Raw genomic sequence first — 19,084 nt, 5'->3', positions numbered from 1 at the left:
CGATGCAGAGATCAGCATGACCCCTGCACAAAGATGCTACAAAGTCACAAAGCATTCCATGTTTTTAAGACAAAGACTGTGTAGTATAACTTATATGTGGAACCTGAAAAAAAAATGTCCAACTCACAGAAACAGAGTAGAAAAGTGGTTGCCAGGGGTTTGAGGGGGTTGGAGAAATAGGGAGAGGTTGGTAACAGGGTACAAACTTCAAGCTATAAGATGAATAAGGTCTGAGGATCTAATGTATAACATGGTGGCTATAGTTGGTAACACTGTATTGCATAATTGAAATTTGCTAAGAGAGTAGAACTTAAATGTTCTTAACACATATATATACATATACACACACACACATATATAGATATAGATATGGGGGTGATGGATGTGTTAATTAACTAGAAGGGAGGAATCTTTTCACTCTTTGTATGTATGTCAAATCATCACAGTATACACTTCAAATATTGTACACTTTTTTGTCAGTTACATCTCAATGAAGTTGAAAAAAGAAAAAAAATGGACCAAGAGTCAAATAGTAAGAGCCAGGATTTGAACCAAAACAGTCTAATTCTGGAGCCACATGCTTAACCACATCACTGCCCTTCCTCCCAGTGGCTCCGGCTGTTGTGGGATGTGAAACCTCCTCCCCTAGGACCCTATCACCGCCCCCCACCATGAGCCACACTTCACCACATTTCAAGTAGCTAGGGTTGTCACAAGCCTGTCCTTCAGCCCGAGGGTCACCCAATGGGCACAGAAAGAGAGACTGAGGCCACAGGAGGAGACCTGAAAGTGCTTCAGCATCTCTTCCAGATGCTATGGTCCCTGTCCCGGATGCTGCCATGAAAATCGGTGCTACTTAGGCTGGGAGATTTTTTTCTATTTCCCCTCATACCCAGGCCCGATTTTCTCAGTGCTAAGAGATAGGCATTTCCCCGGCTGAGGATCTGGGCTTAGTTCCCAGAGGTTTTGCCTTTGCACCTGGAGCTTAGAGAAAAAACAGCCACATCCAAGCTGTCGCATCGGAACCCTCCCTTGTGGCGCCTGACAACTTTTAAGCAGCTCCTTGAATGCACAGGCCATGGCGATCTCACATTCACCTCCCACCCAGAGCCCAGCTGTTCCTGGAGGTTATGCACTGTGTTGGGTGGAGGAGGCCACAGTGCTTAAGGACTCGGATTCTAGAATCCAACAAACTGGGATTCGAATCCTGGCTCTTTCACCAATAGCTATGTGAACTCAGACTAATTACTGCTCCTCTCAATGTCCCAAGTTCATTATCTGGGAAATGGGGGAAAGGAGGCCCGCCTCTCAGGGTCATCATGAGGGTCAAATGAGAAATTAGATGTGGACCATGTGCATATTAATAAATGCAGAATGCGGATTTGTTCATTTTAAGATTCCCATTTCCTGCCCTCTACCGTAAGAAGCCATAGGCATGAGGGTGTCTCAGTAGAGCCCCTGCAGCTGAGACTGAGGAATGCTTGGCAGAGCAGAGGAGTAGAATGGGGACGCATGGAAGAAAAAAAAATACCTCTACCCTGGGGCATGTACCTGACCTCCAGAAGCATGCCACCCAGGCCTGAGAGCTTACGTCTGCTTGACCAGAAGCATTGAAAAATGACTTCCTAAGTATTCTGCTTCTGTAGAGTTCTACTTGGGACTCTGAATTCAAAACTCCAGCAGACAACTACCAAGCCTCGGGCTCACAAAACAGTTCTGCCGACTGGCCTGTCTAGGTCTTCTAAGTGGGTAAGAGACAAAAGCAAAAGCATTTGCAGACTCCAAAAGTGACCTGTTAAGTAGCCAGTTTGCCCTCCCTGGGGATATCCGCTCCATCCACAGGGCCATGAACAAGATGGCGTCAACCATCTTTCCTTATCAGCTCTGCCTCCACTCTGCCAGGCATGTGGCCTTTCTCGAAGCCCCAGCTGATGCCTCTCCCAGACCCACCCAGTCCCCTGTGTGCCTCTCTCCTCTCAGGACCTGCGTGCTAGCAGCACAGCGAGTTGGATCTGCAGAATCCCAGCTTGGGGCACTAACCTTAGCAAACTCCAAGAGTCATTACATCTCTCTTTGAGCTTCTTTTTTGCCTGAAATGGGGAAATCAGTCCTTACCTCTTTCAGCGAGGGCCATATGTGACAGAGAAGCAGCAGCGTAAGAATGTAGTTTGAGTTCAAAGAAAAGATAATAAGCATGTACAGAACATCAGCTATGTTACAGGCACTGTGCTAAGCACTGAATATACAACATCTCATTCAAACCTCACAAAAAACAATGAATATCACCATGTTATAGAGTAGGTACTGAACGTTCAAAGAAGTTAAATTCTTTGTCACATTGCTAGGAAGTGGTGACGCCACAATTAAAGCCCTGATCCAATTTAATCTAGAGCCAGAACTCTTAAATAATATTTTCTTGTAGTGCCTTTAAACGACTGCTAAGAGGCTCAATTTATTATTAATTCCCCATCAATTATTCTTGCAAGGATAATGATGATCGTTGGTGTTATCCATGGATGGGGGCGGTTTCTATCACGCCTGCAAGAAGGCGGTAAATTGTGAGGCGTCCTCTCCAACACCATCTGTAACTGCCTCCCCTCTCTCTGCAGTCCACCTCTACAAGTGTGCAGCCCAGCGGGAGAGCTGTGGCCTCTGCCTCAAGGCCGACCGGAAGTTCGAGTGTGGCTGGTGCAGCGGTGAGCGCAGGTGCACCCTCCAGCAGCACTGTAGCAGCCCCTCCAGCCCCTGGCTTGACTGGTCCAGCCACAATGTTAAGTGCTCCAACCCCCAAATCACCGAGGTGAGTCCCCCAGTTTCCCAGAGTGGGAAGGGATGGATGGCCGGGAGCTGACCCCAGGGCAGTGGGAGTTGAGCCTTTATGGAAGAATTCTTGGTGTAGAGTGAGTTTAATGTAAGGGTGTGTAAAGCCTCTCACGGGTGTCTCGATGGCCTGTGTCCAGGCGTAAATGCCAAGCGTATGGAAGTGTGTCCTCACGCCCATGCACGAATGTGCGTGCACGTCTGTGTGCACCGAGGAGGCAGAGCCAGCCCAGCCTCCCTGCCAGGCTGGCTGAGCCAGGTGGGGACGAGACATCGGCTGCATGGCGGGTGAACGTTTCAGAAAACAGGTTTAGCTTTTCTCAGCAGAAATGCGCTTTCAGGAGCTGCAGTTAGCTCAGAGTTGCAAAGCTGAAAACGGAGGAAGAAAGTGAAGGCAGACACTGCATTAGCCACCGTGCCATTTCCCGGGGTTTACTCTCTGTCCCAATTTGTTTGTGCATTTTAATGGAAAGAAATAGGTAATTAGTTATCCTGGAAAAAACTGATGTTTCCTGAATAGTCAATTGCAAAGGAAGTTGAATAGGTAATGTGAATGAACATGCAGCTGCTTGGGGTTTGAATTGCCGGGGAGAGGAATAGTTGTATTTAACTTCGGTTGCAATATGTGCTCATCACTCTTTGCTGCTCCCTATTCACCGACTGTCGCTTGTGCTTTGAAACTAATTGCATGTTCCTTATGGTGACTAGGAATATCGGCCAGGGCAAGTACCACTGTGATTTGCATGTTTAAGAAAGTAGGAGGGGGAAATTCCCTGGTGGTCCAGTGGTTAAGACTCGGGCTTTCACTGCTGTGGACTGGGTTCGATCCCTGGTCAGAGAACTAAGACCCCACAAGCCGTGCAGTTTGCCCAAAAAATTAAAAAAAAAAAAAAAAGCAGAAGGGGCTGCTCCTTTTCTACCTCTTCCCTGAGCAGATGCACTGTCCCTTTCCCTGCCTCATTTTCCTTACTGGCCAAAAAAAGCCAAGTCTGGCTCTCATCCATGTCGCAGAGTATTGGGAAACTTCTGGAGCATCCCTATGATCATTTTCAAGCTTCAGATCAGTTAAAAAAAAAAAAACCTCAAGATCAAACAAGTGTTGTTAACCTACAGATGAGTTATTTGAAGAGGGAGCAAATATTTGTTTGGTGTGCTTGGCACTGTCTCATTTAATCCTTACAACCACCATGAGAAGTAAGTATTCTCACCTCCATTTTACAGATAAAGAGAACAAGACTCCGAAAAATGGAGTTGTCCAAGTTCACACAGCTATTAAGTGGCAGGGCCAGTGTTTCAACTCAGATATATTTAATTATAAAAACATTTTAAGAGTCTCTGTGATTTGCCCAAGTAATATAAAACAAGAAGTGAGCTTCCTCTTCCTTTACATCCAACCTTCCTAGCGGATATGGACCAGTCAGATGCCATCCATCCAAATGGCGGTGTATCCCAGGAATAGCGCACGCAGTGCTATAGAAGAGCATCTCCCGCCATCCAGGTCCTTATTTATTCTGGTAGGAAGATGTTATGAGGGTGCAGACACTGCCCCTCAAAGATTGAGCTTCTTCAATCCCATTTTTCTTTTGGCCCTGGCCAGTGGTGGTGGCTACCGACTGTCCTGTGTCTTTATCTCACCGGGAAAGTGTTTTCTGGGACTGCTGGAGGTGCCCCAACCTCTGCCCTCAGACAGCTAGCTCCCTGAGCAGCTCAGGGCTCCATGCCTTCTCCCTGATTCTAGTGATTTCCAGCAACAGCTGCCTTGAGAACTTGCTCTGTTCTGTAATTCTTCTTGCTGCTGCAGTTGTACGTCTCTCTGCCTCTGCACCTCTGGTACAGGGGAGCTTAGGCAGGGACTTGCTTCCATCAGCCCCTCTCACTTCCAACAATCGGCTGCTGCCCCAGCGCTGTCTCCTCTCTGACTGGCAGGGGCCCCAGCCCAGCCAGAAGGCAGGCTTCTCCCTGAGAAACCTCTGCCTCCGCCACCCCTGCTCGCTGACCGAGGACTGACAGGCTGCTGTGTTCCCAGAGGACACCCAGGCTACATGATGCTAATTAACCCCCTGAGGTAATTAGGCTGTAATTGATTTTCCCAGTGAACATAGCAGCAGGAGTTGGAGGCCCTGAGCAGTTGGGTCTCCTCTTGGTGTTTTTCAAGTAGAGGCTGTGGAGAAAGAAAGAGCATCTTGGGAGAGAGACAGACCCACACCGTGTCTCCAGACACTCGGGGGACAGCATTCTGGGCAGCACATGTGAGCTGGAGGAGACAGGGCTGGAATGTTTTATTCACTTTCATCCTGCACCTCCCACCCCCAATCTATCCTCCTCTCCTTATAAAAGTCATTTTTCACTTTTTTAACTTTTCATGTTTGAAATAATTTCAGACTTACAAAAAGGTACAAAAATAGTACAAAGAACTTTCATATACCCTTCACCCAGATTCTCCAAAATTAACATCTTATATAACCACAGCACAATTATCAAAATCAGGAAATTAACAGTGATAGAATAAAGCCATCTAATATACATGTCTTAATTCACATTTGCCAGTCATCCCACTGATGTCCTTTTTCTGGTCCAGGCTCCAATCCAGGATCACATGTGGCATTCCATTGTCATGGCTTCTCAGGGCTATAATCCTCAATCTTTGTCTTTCATGACCTTGATACTGTGGAAGAGCACGGGACCATTACTTTGTAGAATGTCCCTCAGCTGGGATTTGTCTGATGTTTCCTCATGATTAAATTCAGGTTATATAGTTTTGTCAAGGAACACTAAAAAAACTGTAGGGTGCATGTGCAAAGGGCACAGGAGCCAACTTGATTTGGCCCTAGTGGCCAAATCTGGGGCAATGTAAGCAAGAAAATAAATTATAATGCTAATGGACTATACTCAAGAGAATAGTATAAGAATCTATGGTCCTTATTGATATAATAAATTAATAATTAATGTGGGAGAGAGGAAGCTCCTCTTTATACTAGAATTCCAACTCATAAGTGTAGAAGGACTTAGGGAAATAGAAAATCACCATTTGGCAAAATTCACAGTAATAATTGTTTCAGGCAAGAATGGCCAATGAATGCTAAAATTAGCAAGTGAAAGTATGATGAGAAATAGGATATTTACATAGCCTCAAGCTATCTCCCCACAAGATATGTATTAATTACAACAAGAAAAATAGTTCAGTGTACTTTCGTACACCCTTTACAGTGAAGAAACCTGGTAAACAGTGGTTAAAGGGTTAAGGTTCCTTAACCAAGTGATCAAAGTTAACCACCAGTTATGGGAAGAATCAACCTCAGGCACCTCTCTGTAGGGTGCGCTGAGAAGAACACAACCTCATTTCTATGGCATTTGTTACCAAAAATGTATAATTTGTTAAAAGTAACTTTTAAGAAGAATCAACTCATTTTCTTTACCTCAGCTTTCTTGGCTAATTCCTTGATGTTGGCATAGATCTTATTTTTCTGGAATGGTGCTGTCCTGCCTGGGGGCAGGGGATTCTATGAGCTCCGTGCCCTTTTATACATACCTCCCTCTTGTCTCTGACCCTTCCTTATCTTCAAAATATGTAGCCCCCTCAGTGCATGCCCACGTGCAAACAGAAGCCATTGACTACAAAGATCTTGCCTGAGGGAGAAGAGAAGGATTCTCTGATGGCCCATGACAGCTACTGGGGGCAGCAGAATGTCCAGTGCTGGAAACCAGTAGGGACTGGAATGGTGCTGTCCTGCCCCGGGGGCAGGGAAATCAATGAGATGACCTCAAAGGAATTCTACTTTAGGAAAAGGAATGAGCTCAAGCTCAGCTGGATGAACAGCTGTGTTCTTCCTTAACCCCTCCTAACCCAACTGTCTCCATGGCAACCAAGTCCTCCCCTAGAGACCCATCTCTTATGGCAGCTCCATGTAGGACAAGTCTTACAGCCGATTGAATTTCCCAGTTTGCAACAACTCCAGGTTAGGACCCCCTCAGGACTCACCGTCTGCTCCTTCTCAGCCAGCCCTTGGTGTGATAATGACGCTGTCCCCTGTGGGAGGCATCCCAGGCTGCTCCCATTCCAGCTGTCATTCTGGGTGTCTGTGCACTTGTCACCTGTTCAACCCCCAGTACAGGAGACGACGTGCAGAGGTTTGGAAAGCCTGTGAGACGCCAGGCAGCCATGTTTCTGTTCTTCCCAGCGTGTGCTGCAGGACCTGCTGCGACATCAAAGTGGGGGATGTTAGGAGCCATCCCCTAGAGAGAAAGGAAAACCCAGAGAAAACATTTCCCAAGAAACTGTGAGTGGGCAGCATCCAACAGAAAGGGGAAAGAGATTGAACATGTTCTTGGGAAAAGAAATTTAGAAAGGACCAAGGGGCTTTGGAACTCACGTGAAAGAGGTCTCCACTCAAAGTGAGTGTATTGGTCTGCTAGGGTTGCAGTTACAAAGCACCACTGGGGGGCTTAAACAACAGAAATTTACTTTCTCACAGTTCTGGGGGCCAGAAGTCTGACATCCAAGTATCAGAGGGTTGGTTCATTCTGAGGGCTGTGAGGAGAATCTGTTCCATGCCTTTCTCTTGGCTTCTGGTGGTTTGGGGCAATCTTTGGTGTTCCTTGGCTTGTGGAAGGAACTCCCCAGTCTAAGCCTTTGTGTCCACATGGTGTTCTCCCTGTGTGCATGTCTGTTTCCAATTTTTTTATTATAATTTATTTATTTATTTATTTATTTATTTATTTATTTATTTATTTATTTATGGCTGTGTTGGGTCTTCGTTTCTGTGCGAGGGCTTTCTCCAATTGCGGCGAGCAGGGGCCACTCTTCATCGCAGTGCACGGGCCTCTCACTGTTGCGACCTCTCCCGTTGCGGAGCACAGGCTCTCAGACACGCAGGCTCAGTGGTTGTGACTCACGGGCCTAGTTGCTCCGCGGCATGTGAGATCTTCCCAGACCGGGACTCGAACCCATGCCCCCTGCATTGGCAGGCAGATTCTTAACCACTGCGCCACCAAGGAAGCCCTCCAGTTTTTTTTGTAAATAAGAATGCCAGTCATATTTGATTAAGGCCCACACTAATGACCTCATTTTGACTTGATTATCTCTATAAGGACCCTATCTACAAATAAGGTCATATTCTGAGGTAATGGGAGTTAGGGATTCAATATATGAATTTGTGGGGGATAAAATTCAACCCACAACAGAACATTCTGAGCAAAAGGAGGAGAAGCCATGGTTCTAAGTAATTGATTCACCCATTAAATATTCATGTAATGAGTGACTGCTGTATGCCCTGCACTGTGCTAAGATTGGAAGTTATCACATGGATAAATTAGTCCTGGGTGGGGAGGCAGGGTGATGCAGCCAGCCTATCCCTGAACATTGGCCACCTGGAAGAGGCTGGAACTTGATTGCCCTGCAGGCTGCTCTGTCTCTTCCAAAGGGCCTCGGGCAGAGATTTCTAATCTACACCCTTTGCAGCTGTCTTCTATTAGGAAAGAGAATTTTAACAGGGACCAAGGCCTCCACACCTGATAAGGATACCAACCTCAGGCCAAGAACATGAACAGACAAGCCATATTCTTAGTTCTGGGAGCCTTAATAATAATAGCTTTTCTTTAACAAGACACTACTCTGTGCCAGAACCCATGTATTCCACATACCTTCTCCTCCCTGCAATCCTGCAAGATAGCTGTAAGAGCTGGGGAAACAGTGCTTAGGGGAGTAAGTAATTTGCCCAAAGTCGCACATCTGGTTAGTGACAAAACAAATTCAGAACCAGGCTCTTCTGACTCCAGAATGCAGACTTGCTCCACCACTTGATGTTACTTCTCTTGGTCAGAGGGCTGGAGAAGTACTCCCTGGCTATACACTTTCCCACCTCACCCCAACCCCAAAACATCTGTGCCCAGGATCTGAATCCCCTTGGAAGGTCTCAGGAGATGCCAGACAAACTGAGAACATTGGCTACTCTTTTAAGTCTGAAAATAACCGTCACCTGTCTTCCTAAAGATAATTAAGTCCACACTTATTCCTATGAGTGGGGAAGAAAAATGGAAGAGCATTTGGGGGCATTTTTAAACTTAAGGCAATCACTTCTTGCCTGTCCAGGGGATGTGTTACTTTAATTACATGTGTTTCTTAAAGCTATCAGACTCGGTTTGGTTGGTTTCTGGGTGTGTCTATCAATGGGACAATGGTTACGGTGAAAGTTACTCTCACAAGCATCTCAGCCTGATGGGAGAGCCCAGAGGATGAGGCCTAGGTGGTTCATGCCTGCCGGTAAGAACGGAGATCAGGGTGAAATAAAGGCAAAGCAGGCTTGGGATGCAAGGGACGAATCCCCAGTGTAGGGGTCCTCAGGGAGTGACCAGGAACCTACACCCGTTGGCTACCAAGAAACGCTCCTGTGTGTTTCTGACGTCCCCTAACACAATGCGCAGTAAGACCACACTGATGCCAGGTCCTAGGAGTACTGGGACCTAGGACCACCTTGTAGCTTTTACTGTATAAATTTGTTAACTTCAGTAACTTCCCCCACACCTCATTTGTCCATGTTTAGGGGATATTGACTTTGTTTAACATTATCTTAATTACATGTAACCGGGAAAGAAAACCAATTGTAGAAAACCGCCAACACTGCCCTCAAAACCAAGCATAAATTACTGTTGATGCGATGGTAGTTTGAGATGATCCATTGTTCTTGCTTCTTCCTGCTCTCCATTTGCCCAAATTTTTTTTTTTTTTAATTTTTACTGGGATAGAGTTGATTTACAACATTGTGTTAATTTCAGGTGTACAGCAAAGTGAATCCGTTATACGTATACATATATCCACTCTTTTTTTTAGATTCTTTTCCCATATAGGCCATTACAGAGTATTGAGTAGAGTTCCCTGTGCTATGCAGTAGGTCCTTATTAGTTATCTATTTTATATATAGTAGTGTGTATACCAAATATTTTAAAGTAGATTTTTTTCCTGGATTCTCTCAGATGCAAATGGATTTGTGAAACTGTTTGGAAAGCTGGACACTTACAAGTATTTATCCATAAGACTGTACCGAATCTCGGCGGGAAAAGCCGGGAGCCACCTGCCCAGGCCCAGAGCGACTCACTGCAGAGTTCCCAACAAATAAATAAATAAGTCAGCCAGCTTTCCTGAGAAACAAGTCGGTCCTCTGATCTCCCGTTCATTTATTTGCAGGGCTCATTAATATAACATCACTGCAACAAACAGCTAATGGGGGATGGTGTCAGGATGAATAATGGAGTTACTCTGCTGAGATAACAATTAGGTTTTTGAATGTACTATCAGCTAAGACAGAGCCAGCAAGGATTCATGCCGGGTAGGAGAGCTGGTGTCGCCGATGCTGTAGATTCCTGCAGGGCTCATCAACTAGCCTGCCGTGAAGAGTGTGCACATACTTGCTCTCATGCACACGTGCTTGCGTGCTCACACACACACACACACACCAAGTTGGAAAAGAATGTGACAGTTTGCCATCTTGGATCCAGCATCCAGGTGCCTTTGGGAGCCAGGCTGAGCTCAAAATTTGCAGGCACAAAGTTGGCATCACTGCTCTAAAGTCAGGAAAACTCTAAGCAACAGGAGTTGCTTAGATTAGTTAGAAAGGAGTAACTGGATTAGTCAGGAGAGGATTAGCTGTCTACATACCCACAATTGTCCTCACTGGCCTGTCCTGATTAGGGGGCTGCTCAGGGCAGAACCCTCCTGATCCCAATCTCAGACACAGGAGCTTTTCAGACAAAGCGTGGCCATCAGTTGGGGATACTCCACCCTGGGGCGACTACTCTGGGACCCCCTCCCTTGGCTGCTCTGGGAGGATCTGACGTCAGTCTCTCCCATCTCCTCTTAAGAACACAGTCTAGGGTGCTGACAGCCTGCTGGAGACATGGCAAGAGCTGCACAGGCCCGTCAGAGAGGCAGCCAAAACCGTGCCGGGCAACCTCCGCACCTGGCACTTCCCCTCCGCAGGTCGGCTCTCTGCCCCTCCCCTGAGCCCCACCAAGAACAATACCCAGAGGTTCCACCCGCCTGGGATGCTTATAAAAATGAAGCCACTTTTCCTCTGGACCTCAACAGACCTGGCTCCTGTCCAAATTTCTTAATCATAAAATAATAATGAGAAAAATGATAGATATCATTCACCGAATGCTTACCTGGCATGTAGCACTGCTAACTTAGCACCTCATGTATATTATCTCGTTTAGACTTTACAACAACTTTTATGAGATGGAAGCTATTATCATTAGTCCCACTTTACAGACAAGGAAACCAAGGCAGTTTGAAGTGTGATACCTTTCTTAATGTCACACTGCTAGTGAGTTTTAGAACTAGGAGTTAACCTTCAGCTACTTGACTCTAGAACTCCCATGTTTGACCCATATAGCATCCTTCATCTCTTTCCTGGGCTCACTTAGACAAATAGAACACTCAATCCACAGGGCTGGAAGAGGAAATGGTGCGGGCATCAAGCTCTTCATCAAGCCTGCTGCAGAGATGGGAAGCAAGCCGTAGTCCCCACCCCAAGCATCATTTAAGGAGACTGGAATGCACAGGGAGAGATGACCCAGCGGCAAGGCCGAGGGGAGTGTGGGCATTCACAGGGGCAGGGCCAGAGAGGAGGGAGGGTGGAAGCTGAGAAGTTCGGAGAGATGGTGGTCCCAGCAAAGCCATCTCCAGAGCTCCTTGGAAAGCAGCAAGCATGGCCTTAACCATGGGAGGGGGGCTGGGGGACCTACGTAGAGGGGCCCACAGGCAGGCTGGGTCATGGGTTCTCATGGCTGATGATCTCGGGGCAGTCCCAGGCAGAAGGATAGTAACTCAGGCATTGTGGTGTGGAGGCTTGAGGCACAGGTTAGATAGACCACTCACAGGGTAACCTTGAGCAAGTTACTTAACCTCTCTGGGACACAATTCCCCATCTGTAAAATGAGAATACTACTAGTGCTTCCTTCATAGTTTGTGTGAGCCCTAAATGAGATAAAATATATAAGGCCCTTGGCACAATACCTGGCTCATGATAAGTACTTAATAAATGGGGCTTCCCTGGTGGCGCAGTGGTTGAGAATCTGCCTGCCAATGCAGGGGACACGGGTTCAAGCCCTGGTCTGGGAAGATTCCACATGCCGCGGAACAACTAGGCCCATGAGCCACAATTACTGAGCCTGCACGTCTGGAGCCTGTGCTCTGCAACAAGAGAGGCCACGATAGTGAGAGGCCTGCACACAGCGATGAAGAGTGGCCCCCGCTTGCTGCAACTAGAGAAAGCCCTCGCACAGAAACGAAGACCCAACACAAGCAAAAATAAATAAATACATAAAAATTTTAAAATAAATAAATAAATAAATAAATGAATGAATGAATGAATGAAAAGAAAATGGTAGGCATCATTATCAGACTCTTCAGTAACCTGGAGCCGATGCCCGTTTCTGTCTTCTCTGCCATCACATCTATCAGGCAGGAGATATAAGCAGAGGAAGACAGGGTCTCTAGGACAGGAGCCGGGCTTCATGAGGCTCCCACCATGAAGGGGTTCTCCTTTGACCCCTTAAACATCTACCCTGGGGCTTCCGTGGTGGCGCAGTGGTTGAGAATCTGCCTGCCAATGCAGGGGACACGGGTTCGAGCCTTGGTCTGGGAAGATCCCACATGCCGTGGAGCAACTAGGCCCGTGAGCCACAATTACTGAGTCTGCGCGTCTGGAGCCTGTGCTCCGCAACAAGAGAGGCCGCGATAGTGAGAGGCTCGCGCACCGCGATGAAGAGTGGCCCCCACTTGCCGCAACTAGAGAAAGCCCTCGCACAGAAACAAAGACCCAACACAGCCATAAATAAATAAATTTAAAAAAAAAAAAATCTACCCTGTAGGAGGCACCAACTCCATCTCTCCAAGGCTCTGCCTGAGCTCAGGAATGGCCCACCCGGCACTCCCCAGGCTGCCAAGCCCCTGGGCCTCCAGCACCTCCCACTCTGCTCCCTGGTGCAGCCCTTCGGAGCTCCCCAGGTGTAATTAATCGCTGCATCTACTCTCACCCTTGGACGGCTTTGTGGCACAGTTCCCTCCGAACTGTTCAATTAGCGGCTGCAAGAATCAGGGCGAGTGCAGCATCACGGTGGCTGTTTTCCAGGTCAAGGCACCCACAGTGGAAAACAAACCTGACACAGTCTGGCAGGAATACAGGTTTGGCTGGGCTGCTCAGGTGTGCGGCAGGCTCAGTTGGGCTGTGCTGCTGACAGGTGAGGTCTGAGGAGATGGGGAAGCGGCTTCCCAAATCAGGGGCTCCAGGCATCTTTGAGAGGACCCAGCAGGAGATAGGAGTCTCCTGGTTAGTCCCCTCCCATCAGCACATGCCAGCCTCATCCCACATCCTACTGGCCTATTCACCCGAACTTAAGGTGACCAGATCAGGGACATGGCCTGGACTGGGACCAGCCACCTCTACCTGGGCGTGGTCTGTGACTGCTTCTGGGACAGGGCTTAGGGGCTGCTGGACTGAGCCCTCTGCGCTAATGTGTTCCCCACGTTTTCCTTCTGAATCCTGCAAATAGACAAACTTTTAATTCTACAACCAGTTAAAAAGCCAATACTCTTAAGGTAATAACTTAATGTCCCATTAAGATTCAAATAAAGGGTTCATTAGGGAAGAGACAATAGTAGAGTGTAAGGTGACTAAAATGGGGGAAGGAACTCCAGGTAGTGAAAAAAAGCACTTGGGAAAAATAAAGGCTTACCCTCCCTCTGGGATTTGCCCAGGGTCAGCCTGGCTGATGGCGTGTGGGACGCGCTAATGGAAATGATTGGCTCAGACCTCGTTTGCTGCAAATCCGCAGACCTTTGCTCAAGCCACAAGCCTGCTTGGAGTCCCTACACTCTCAGAGGATGCATGGATATCCAAGGGTCCAGAGAAAAGCCTCTGAAATGATCAAAGGACCTGGAAAACAAGAGCTTCCAACAAAAGGCTAACAGAATTGCAGAAGCGCAGACCAGAGGCGACTTGATTGCTGTCTTCAGTATCTGAAAGAGGTTTGATGAGGAGGCAACTGTTGAGTCCTCCATTCGATGAGGAATCACAGCAGAAATTGGCTTAAATTAAAGTAAGAGAGATTGCAGGAAGAACTTCTTAATGCTTCCGATGTGAAAATACTGCATCACTCCCAAGCGACACGTAGGCATCTCCATTCTTACAGTGGTCATTCAAGAACACAGTTTGTACTAGAATCCTCTTGAGACCAGCTTTTCCCAGGAATAGAGAACTGGAGATATTTCTTGACAGCTGCTGTGTCCCAGGCAGTGTGCTAAGTATCAGGTTACTAAGAGAAAGCAAGGTCCCTGTCCCCAGATAGTTATTGCCTTCTTGAGAAAAGACGCAATTACAGTCCGGTGGCTGTTGCGTCTTGGGGTGTAGGCAAAGGGGCTACTAAATCTTCCTGAGGAGGCTAGAGAAAGACTTTCTGAGGACGTGTCATTAGCAGAGGCTTGCAAGAGGGGTAAGCATTTGTCAGTATCATGCTTGACCAGCAGAGGGAACCACAGGTCAAATGCACATGGGCTTTACCCCCTATAGCCATGGGGACCCCCAGCTCCCCCTGGGAGCCTGCATAGTACGTAAGAGAGGGGAACCGGAGGTCTAGGAGGGGGCAAAGGGGAGCACACAGAGAGAGTCAGCACAGAGCCTAGGGGAGACCCTAAGACACCCCCTGCACCCCAACTCAGCAGCTGCTTCTGGGCTCTTCTCTCCCTCCTCCCCTACTTCTGGCTCTCCCTTCTGAGGTCCACAGAGGAGAATGTAAATAGATCTCAGGTCCACAGTATGTGCTGAAAAACATGGGGCTGAAATTCGGCCATATCGAAAGATCTTCCCAGATGATTTCACAGGTTTTCAGCTCCCTTTCCCCTCTCTCCACACCCCCACTACACACTCACACACACACTCACACACACCCCAAACTGTCAAACCATTTGTTTGCGTGGGCGTCTTATTCAGAATTACTTTCCTGAAAGAATCCATTGAGTTCACTGGGAAATGCTGTGCCTTACCCCAGAATGGCTAATAGCTGGGGGCAAAGAAGCGGCAAGAAGGGAGGGAGGGAAGAATGAAGACGATTTTAGATATGGCCAGTGTCCTCCCAAATTTATTCTGGGTGAAAGGGTGATGTCTGGTTCAGAATATGCTTCTGTGCGGAGCCCAGAAGCCACCAACGCTGAGACCCTGCCCTGGGCAGCACGGCCACTCCCCGTCCAAGCTCAGGTTTTCTCCAATCAACCCACGAGTGACTCTCTCTGCCCTGGGTCACCCCACCATCCACCAACTATGTTATGAGTTCCCTGGACCAGGTGTCCTCCTTCCAGATAAATAGGAAGATTCCCATTACCTCTAAGCTCCCGCCAACACCACCATCCCATGTTTTTGTGATCTAGGAAGGAACAGGTGCAGGGGGGACGCAAGGAAGGAAACTGCCAATTATCAAGACCTACTTTCGAAACCACCATCATATTAGGGACTTTCCAAATGTTGTCTTATTTCACGTTCACAACATCCCTGTGAGGCAAGCATTGTTATCTGTTTTCTGATAAGGACACTGAGACTGAAGGTCACCTAGCTCATAAGTATCAGAGCTGGAATTCAAATTCAAGCCTGTCTCACACAAGAGCTTACTCTCTTCCTGCTACAGACACTGCCCAAGCATCAGAAGGTCTCCCTTCCACACCACAGAGTAGCCAGCAGCCCGAGGGCCATCTAAAACTAGAAGCAGAGATGTGAGGATCTGGCTGCCATCCTGGCCGTATCTTGGTTTCCCCTCTGTCTGTGGGGGAGTGTCTATAACTGCAGCCTGCCCTTTCACCCCCATCTCTGCGGGAGGTTAGCTCTCCCCTCCCCTATGGCCCCCCAACTCCTTCCAGAGCTGAAAGGCCTTCCTGGGAGCTCTGCAAGCAGTAGTATGGGACTCCACCGACTTGCCTCCTTATAGACCCACGTGGAGAGGCCAGACTTGGCCCCCAAGAGAACCAAGTTTTCTGGGTGCCACGCTGGGTGTCCTGCAATCTAACACTGCTTTGAAGAGAGAGCCTTGGAGGCTGTCTCCAGGGTAGAGCACTGCCTGGTATGAAGCGGTATCTGAAGAATCCTATTCACTCCCTCTCTGGAGGATAAATTCTTTTCCTTCAAGCCTCCCTTCTAGAGCCTCTCCTCAATTCTTGGTCCTGGGGAGAAATGAGGAAAGCAGGGTGCCTTGGATTTTACCACCACACAGACAGGGCTTTGGTAGACCCTGATACTCATTCTCACAGTCACCTGGAAGCCCTCAGGTGGCAGGGGGTGTGTCTCACAGGACTCCTCCCTCTGTTCCTTTGCATGCTGAGCCCAGACCTCCACCTTGACTCTCTCTGATTTTTAAGATGGGGGAGAACAAATGACATGGGCAAAGGCACAGATCTTTAAAGTGTGTTGTGTATATAGGAACTGCTGGGATCTGGATAGCACATGGTGGATACAGTATAAGATGGCAGATGTGGCTGAAGAAGTAACAAACATCAGAATGTGGAGGACCAGGCCAGGAATTAGGGACTTGGCCTGCACAGTGGTCAGAGCCATTGAAGGCCTTTAGAGCAAGTGACTAGTAACCAGAGCAGGTATGTGTTCATGAAGGCCACCTGGCCATGTGAAGAAGTCAGATCTCATGGAGGAAGACAAAGGCCCTTGCAGTTAGTGTGAGTGAGAGGTGATGCAGCCCTGCTTATCGCCTACGCTGGAACCAGAGCAGGGCACAGATTCAAAAGACACCTGGGAGACTTCCCTTGTGTCACAGTGGATAAGAATCCGCCTGCCAATGCAGGGGACATGGGTTCAATCCCATATGCTGTGGAGCAACTAAGCCCGTGCGCCTCACCTACTGAGCCTACACTCTAGAGCCCGCGAGCCACAACTACTGAGCCCGCATGCCACAACTATTGAGCCCGCGTGCCACAACTACTGAAGCCCACGCACCTAGAGCCCATGCTCCGCAACAAGAGAAGCCACCACAATGAAAAGCCCACGCACCGCAACGAAGAGTAGCCTCTGTTCACCACAACTAGAGAAAGCCCACACACAGCAACAAAGACCCAATGCAACCAAAAAAAAAAAAAAAAAATTAAATTAAATCTTTAAAAAAAAAAAAGACACCTGGGAGTAAGAACCAATGGTCCCTATATTTATTATACATGGTAGGGGAGGGAAAGGAAGCAGTCGAAGATGCTTGCAAAATTCCTGGCTGGGTGCACGGTGGTTCCATTAACCTTGAGAAAGGATCTGGGAGGATAATCAGGTTGGGGGTAGAAGGAGGGAAAACTAAGAGTTCATTTTTAGACATGGTGAAATTTGAGGTGCCTGAGGGACATACGTGTGGAAGTTGAGATGTCCGGTAGCAATTAGATATATGGATATGGAGCTCAGGAGAGAGGCCTGAGCCAGCAATATAGATTTAGACGGCATCAGTAATGGAGACCTTGGGAATCCTCTTGCAAATCAAGTGCTCACCACCTCATCCATGTTTTGGAAATCCAGACTTTTATACATCAGTTTTGTCTTAAGCAAGAAAGAGGAAACTACATCCCATGTAAGCCCCAGGGCATGGTGGCTGCTGAGTGCTTTGACCCCCAAACTCCTTCACCACCTCCCCAGGTGCTGGTGGCACAGCACATAGTGTGTGCTGTATGGGGAAGAGCCACATGGACCCAGTATTACCCAGGCACTTTCCAGTGACTCATGAGGATGCTAATTCTCCCAGCTGTTAGCTGGACCCATCTCTTTGACATGTGTCTTCATGCCAAGATTATAATGCTTGCACATATTAATATTTTTGTAAGTCTTCCTTCTCTAAACAGTATAAGCTGGTTTATGCTTCTGGGCAGCTCTGTGCTAACAAATGAACCCTACAGCCCCCCAAGTGCCATGACCGTGTCTCTGCCACAGACCCTCGAATGTCAGAAGAGGACACTGCAGAGCCTTCCCAGCAGGAGGAGGCTGCCCTATGGGCCTGCCAACTCCACTGAATATCCCCAGTACAATCCCCGCGTGCTACCTGCAAGACGGAAATACTTTTAGGCTTTCCAGAAAGATCTCATTTCAGTTTTTCTTAAAGCTTGTAATTAACCGCAGCGAGCGAGAGAATGTATTTTTAAAAATAAAAGTGGAGGCTTCCCTGGTGGCGCAGTGGTTGAGAATCTGCCTGCCGATGCAGGGGACACGGGTTCGAGTCCTGGTCCCGGAGGATCCCACATGCCGCGGAGCAGCTGGGCCCGTGCGCCACAACTACTGAGCCTGCGCGTCTGGAGCCTGTGCTCCGCAACGGGAGGGGCCGCGATAGTGAAAGGCCCGCGCACCGCGATGAAGAGTGGCTCCCACTTGCCACAACTGGAGAAAGCCCTCGCACAGAAACGAAGACCCAACACAGCCATAAATAAATAAATAAATAAAATTTTAAAAATAAAACTAAAAAAATAAAAGTGGAGGAAAGAGAGCAAGCTGATCACCACAGTTCTGTAAGGGTTTCCAGTAGGTGGGTTCCTGGCATCCAGGTGGCTGGAGGAGGGGAGGGGGACCAGTGATGCTACTTCCTTCCTCCCGAATCTCTCCCACAGGGGCATGGAGGCCACCCCTTTCCTGTTCCTCGTTATGAATATCCACCTCCCAGAGCCCAGGAGGCCTGGGGACCTGAGGAAGTGGCACCAGGGGAGAGTGGAACAGACAAGATCTAGTGTCGGTTGTTTTTAGAATCCTCAGGGACAGAAAAGCTATGGGGCTACCGGTTCCTCATGCCAGCTCCTTTCTCTCCAAATTGTCCTGCCTCCCCCCACCCGCCAAGGCCCAGTGCACAAAGTTGCCTCTGAGCACCGCCGTTCCCTCCCTTGATTCATCTCATGAATCTTGTTTATTTTTATTCATAAGCTGGGATATTTTATTCCCAGAGAAGGGAGTCAGAGCCACAGACAAGGTGACTTGGGTGAAGTGGGCCCCCGGATAAGAGAGTTCCCAGCCTGGGCCAGAAGGAGGGAAGGAGGCTGCACCGTCTAAGGTCTGCAGAAGAGGGTGGGAGATCAGGAGGTCTGAGTGGGAGTTGACCTGGCTGTGCAGCCAATGCACAAGAGCCCAGGAGTCAGCGGGCAGTGAGGGAGGAGGCCTGTCCTGGGGCCTCATCCCCACCATCATCTCTTCTGTGTCTGCTATCACCTATTCGTGGCCAAGTTGGCAGCTGCATTCATGGTGCTTACATTACTGGAAGAGAG

The 19,084-nt window shown here is 48.2% G+C and overlaps 1 protein-coding gene and 1 long non-coding RNA gene across 4 annotated transcripts in view; one reads left to right on the top strand and one right to left on the bottom strand.

Moving 5' to 3' along the window:
* PLXNA2 (plexin A2) overlaps positions 1-19,084 on the top strand; it is a 213,755-nt gene that overhangs the window by 153,677 nt on the left and 40,994 nt on the right. The window contains exon 12 of the mRNA XM_082363346.1: positions 2,610-2,800. Coding sequence (XP_082219472.1) covers positions 2,610-2,800 — 191 coding nt within the window. The remainder of the gene's footprint in view (positions 1-2,609; positions 2,801-19,084) is intronic.
* LOC309634658 overlaps positions 2,814-19,084 on the bottom strand; it is a 31,324-nt gene continuing 15,053 nt past the window's right edge. The window contains exons 2-3 of one of the 3 annotated variants that reach the window (XR_014248284.1): positions 6,800-7,053; positions 2,814-5,485 (exon numbers count right to left, since the gene is read on the bottom strand). This is a non-coding gene — a long non-coding RNA (uncharacterized lncRNA). The remainder of the gene's footprint in view (positions 5,486-6,799; positions 7,054-19,084) is intronic. The other 2 variants (XR_014248285.1, XR_014248286.1) reach the window with 2 other exon arrangements.

The sequence above is a fragment of the Balaenoptera borealis genome (assembly GCF_965194805.1).
Source record: "Balaenoptera borealis genome assembly, chromosome: 1".
Classification (NCBI taxonomy): domain Eukaryota; kingdom Metazoa; phylum Chordata; class Mammalia; order Artiodactyla; family Balaenopteridae; genus Balaenoptera; species Balaenoptera borealis.
The sequence above is the reverse complement of the archived record's forward strand: the minus strand, read 5'-3'. Positions and strand labels throughout refer to the sequence as shown.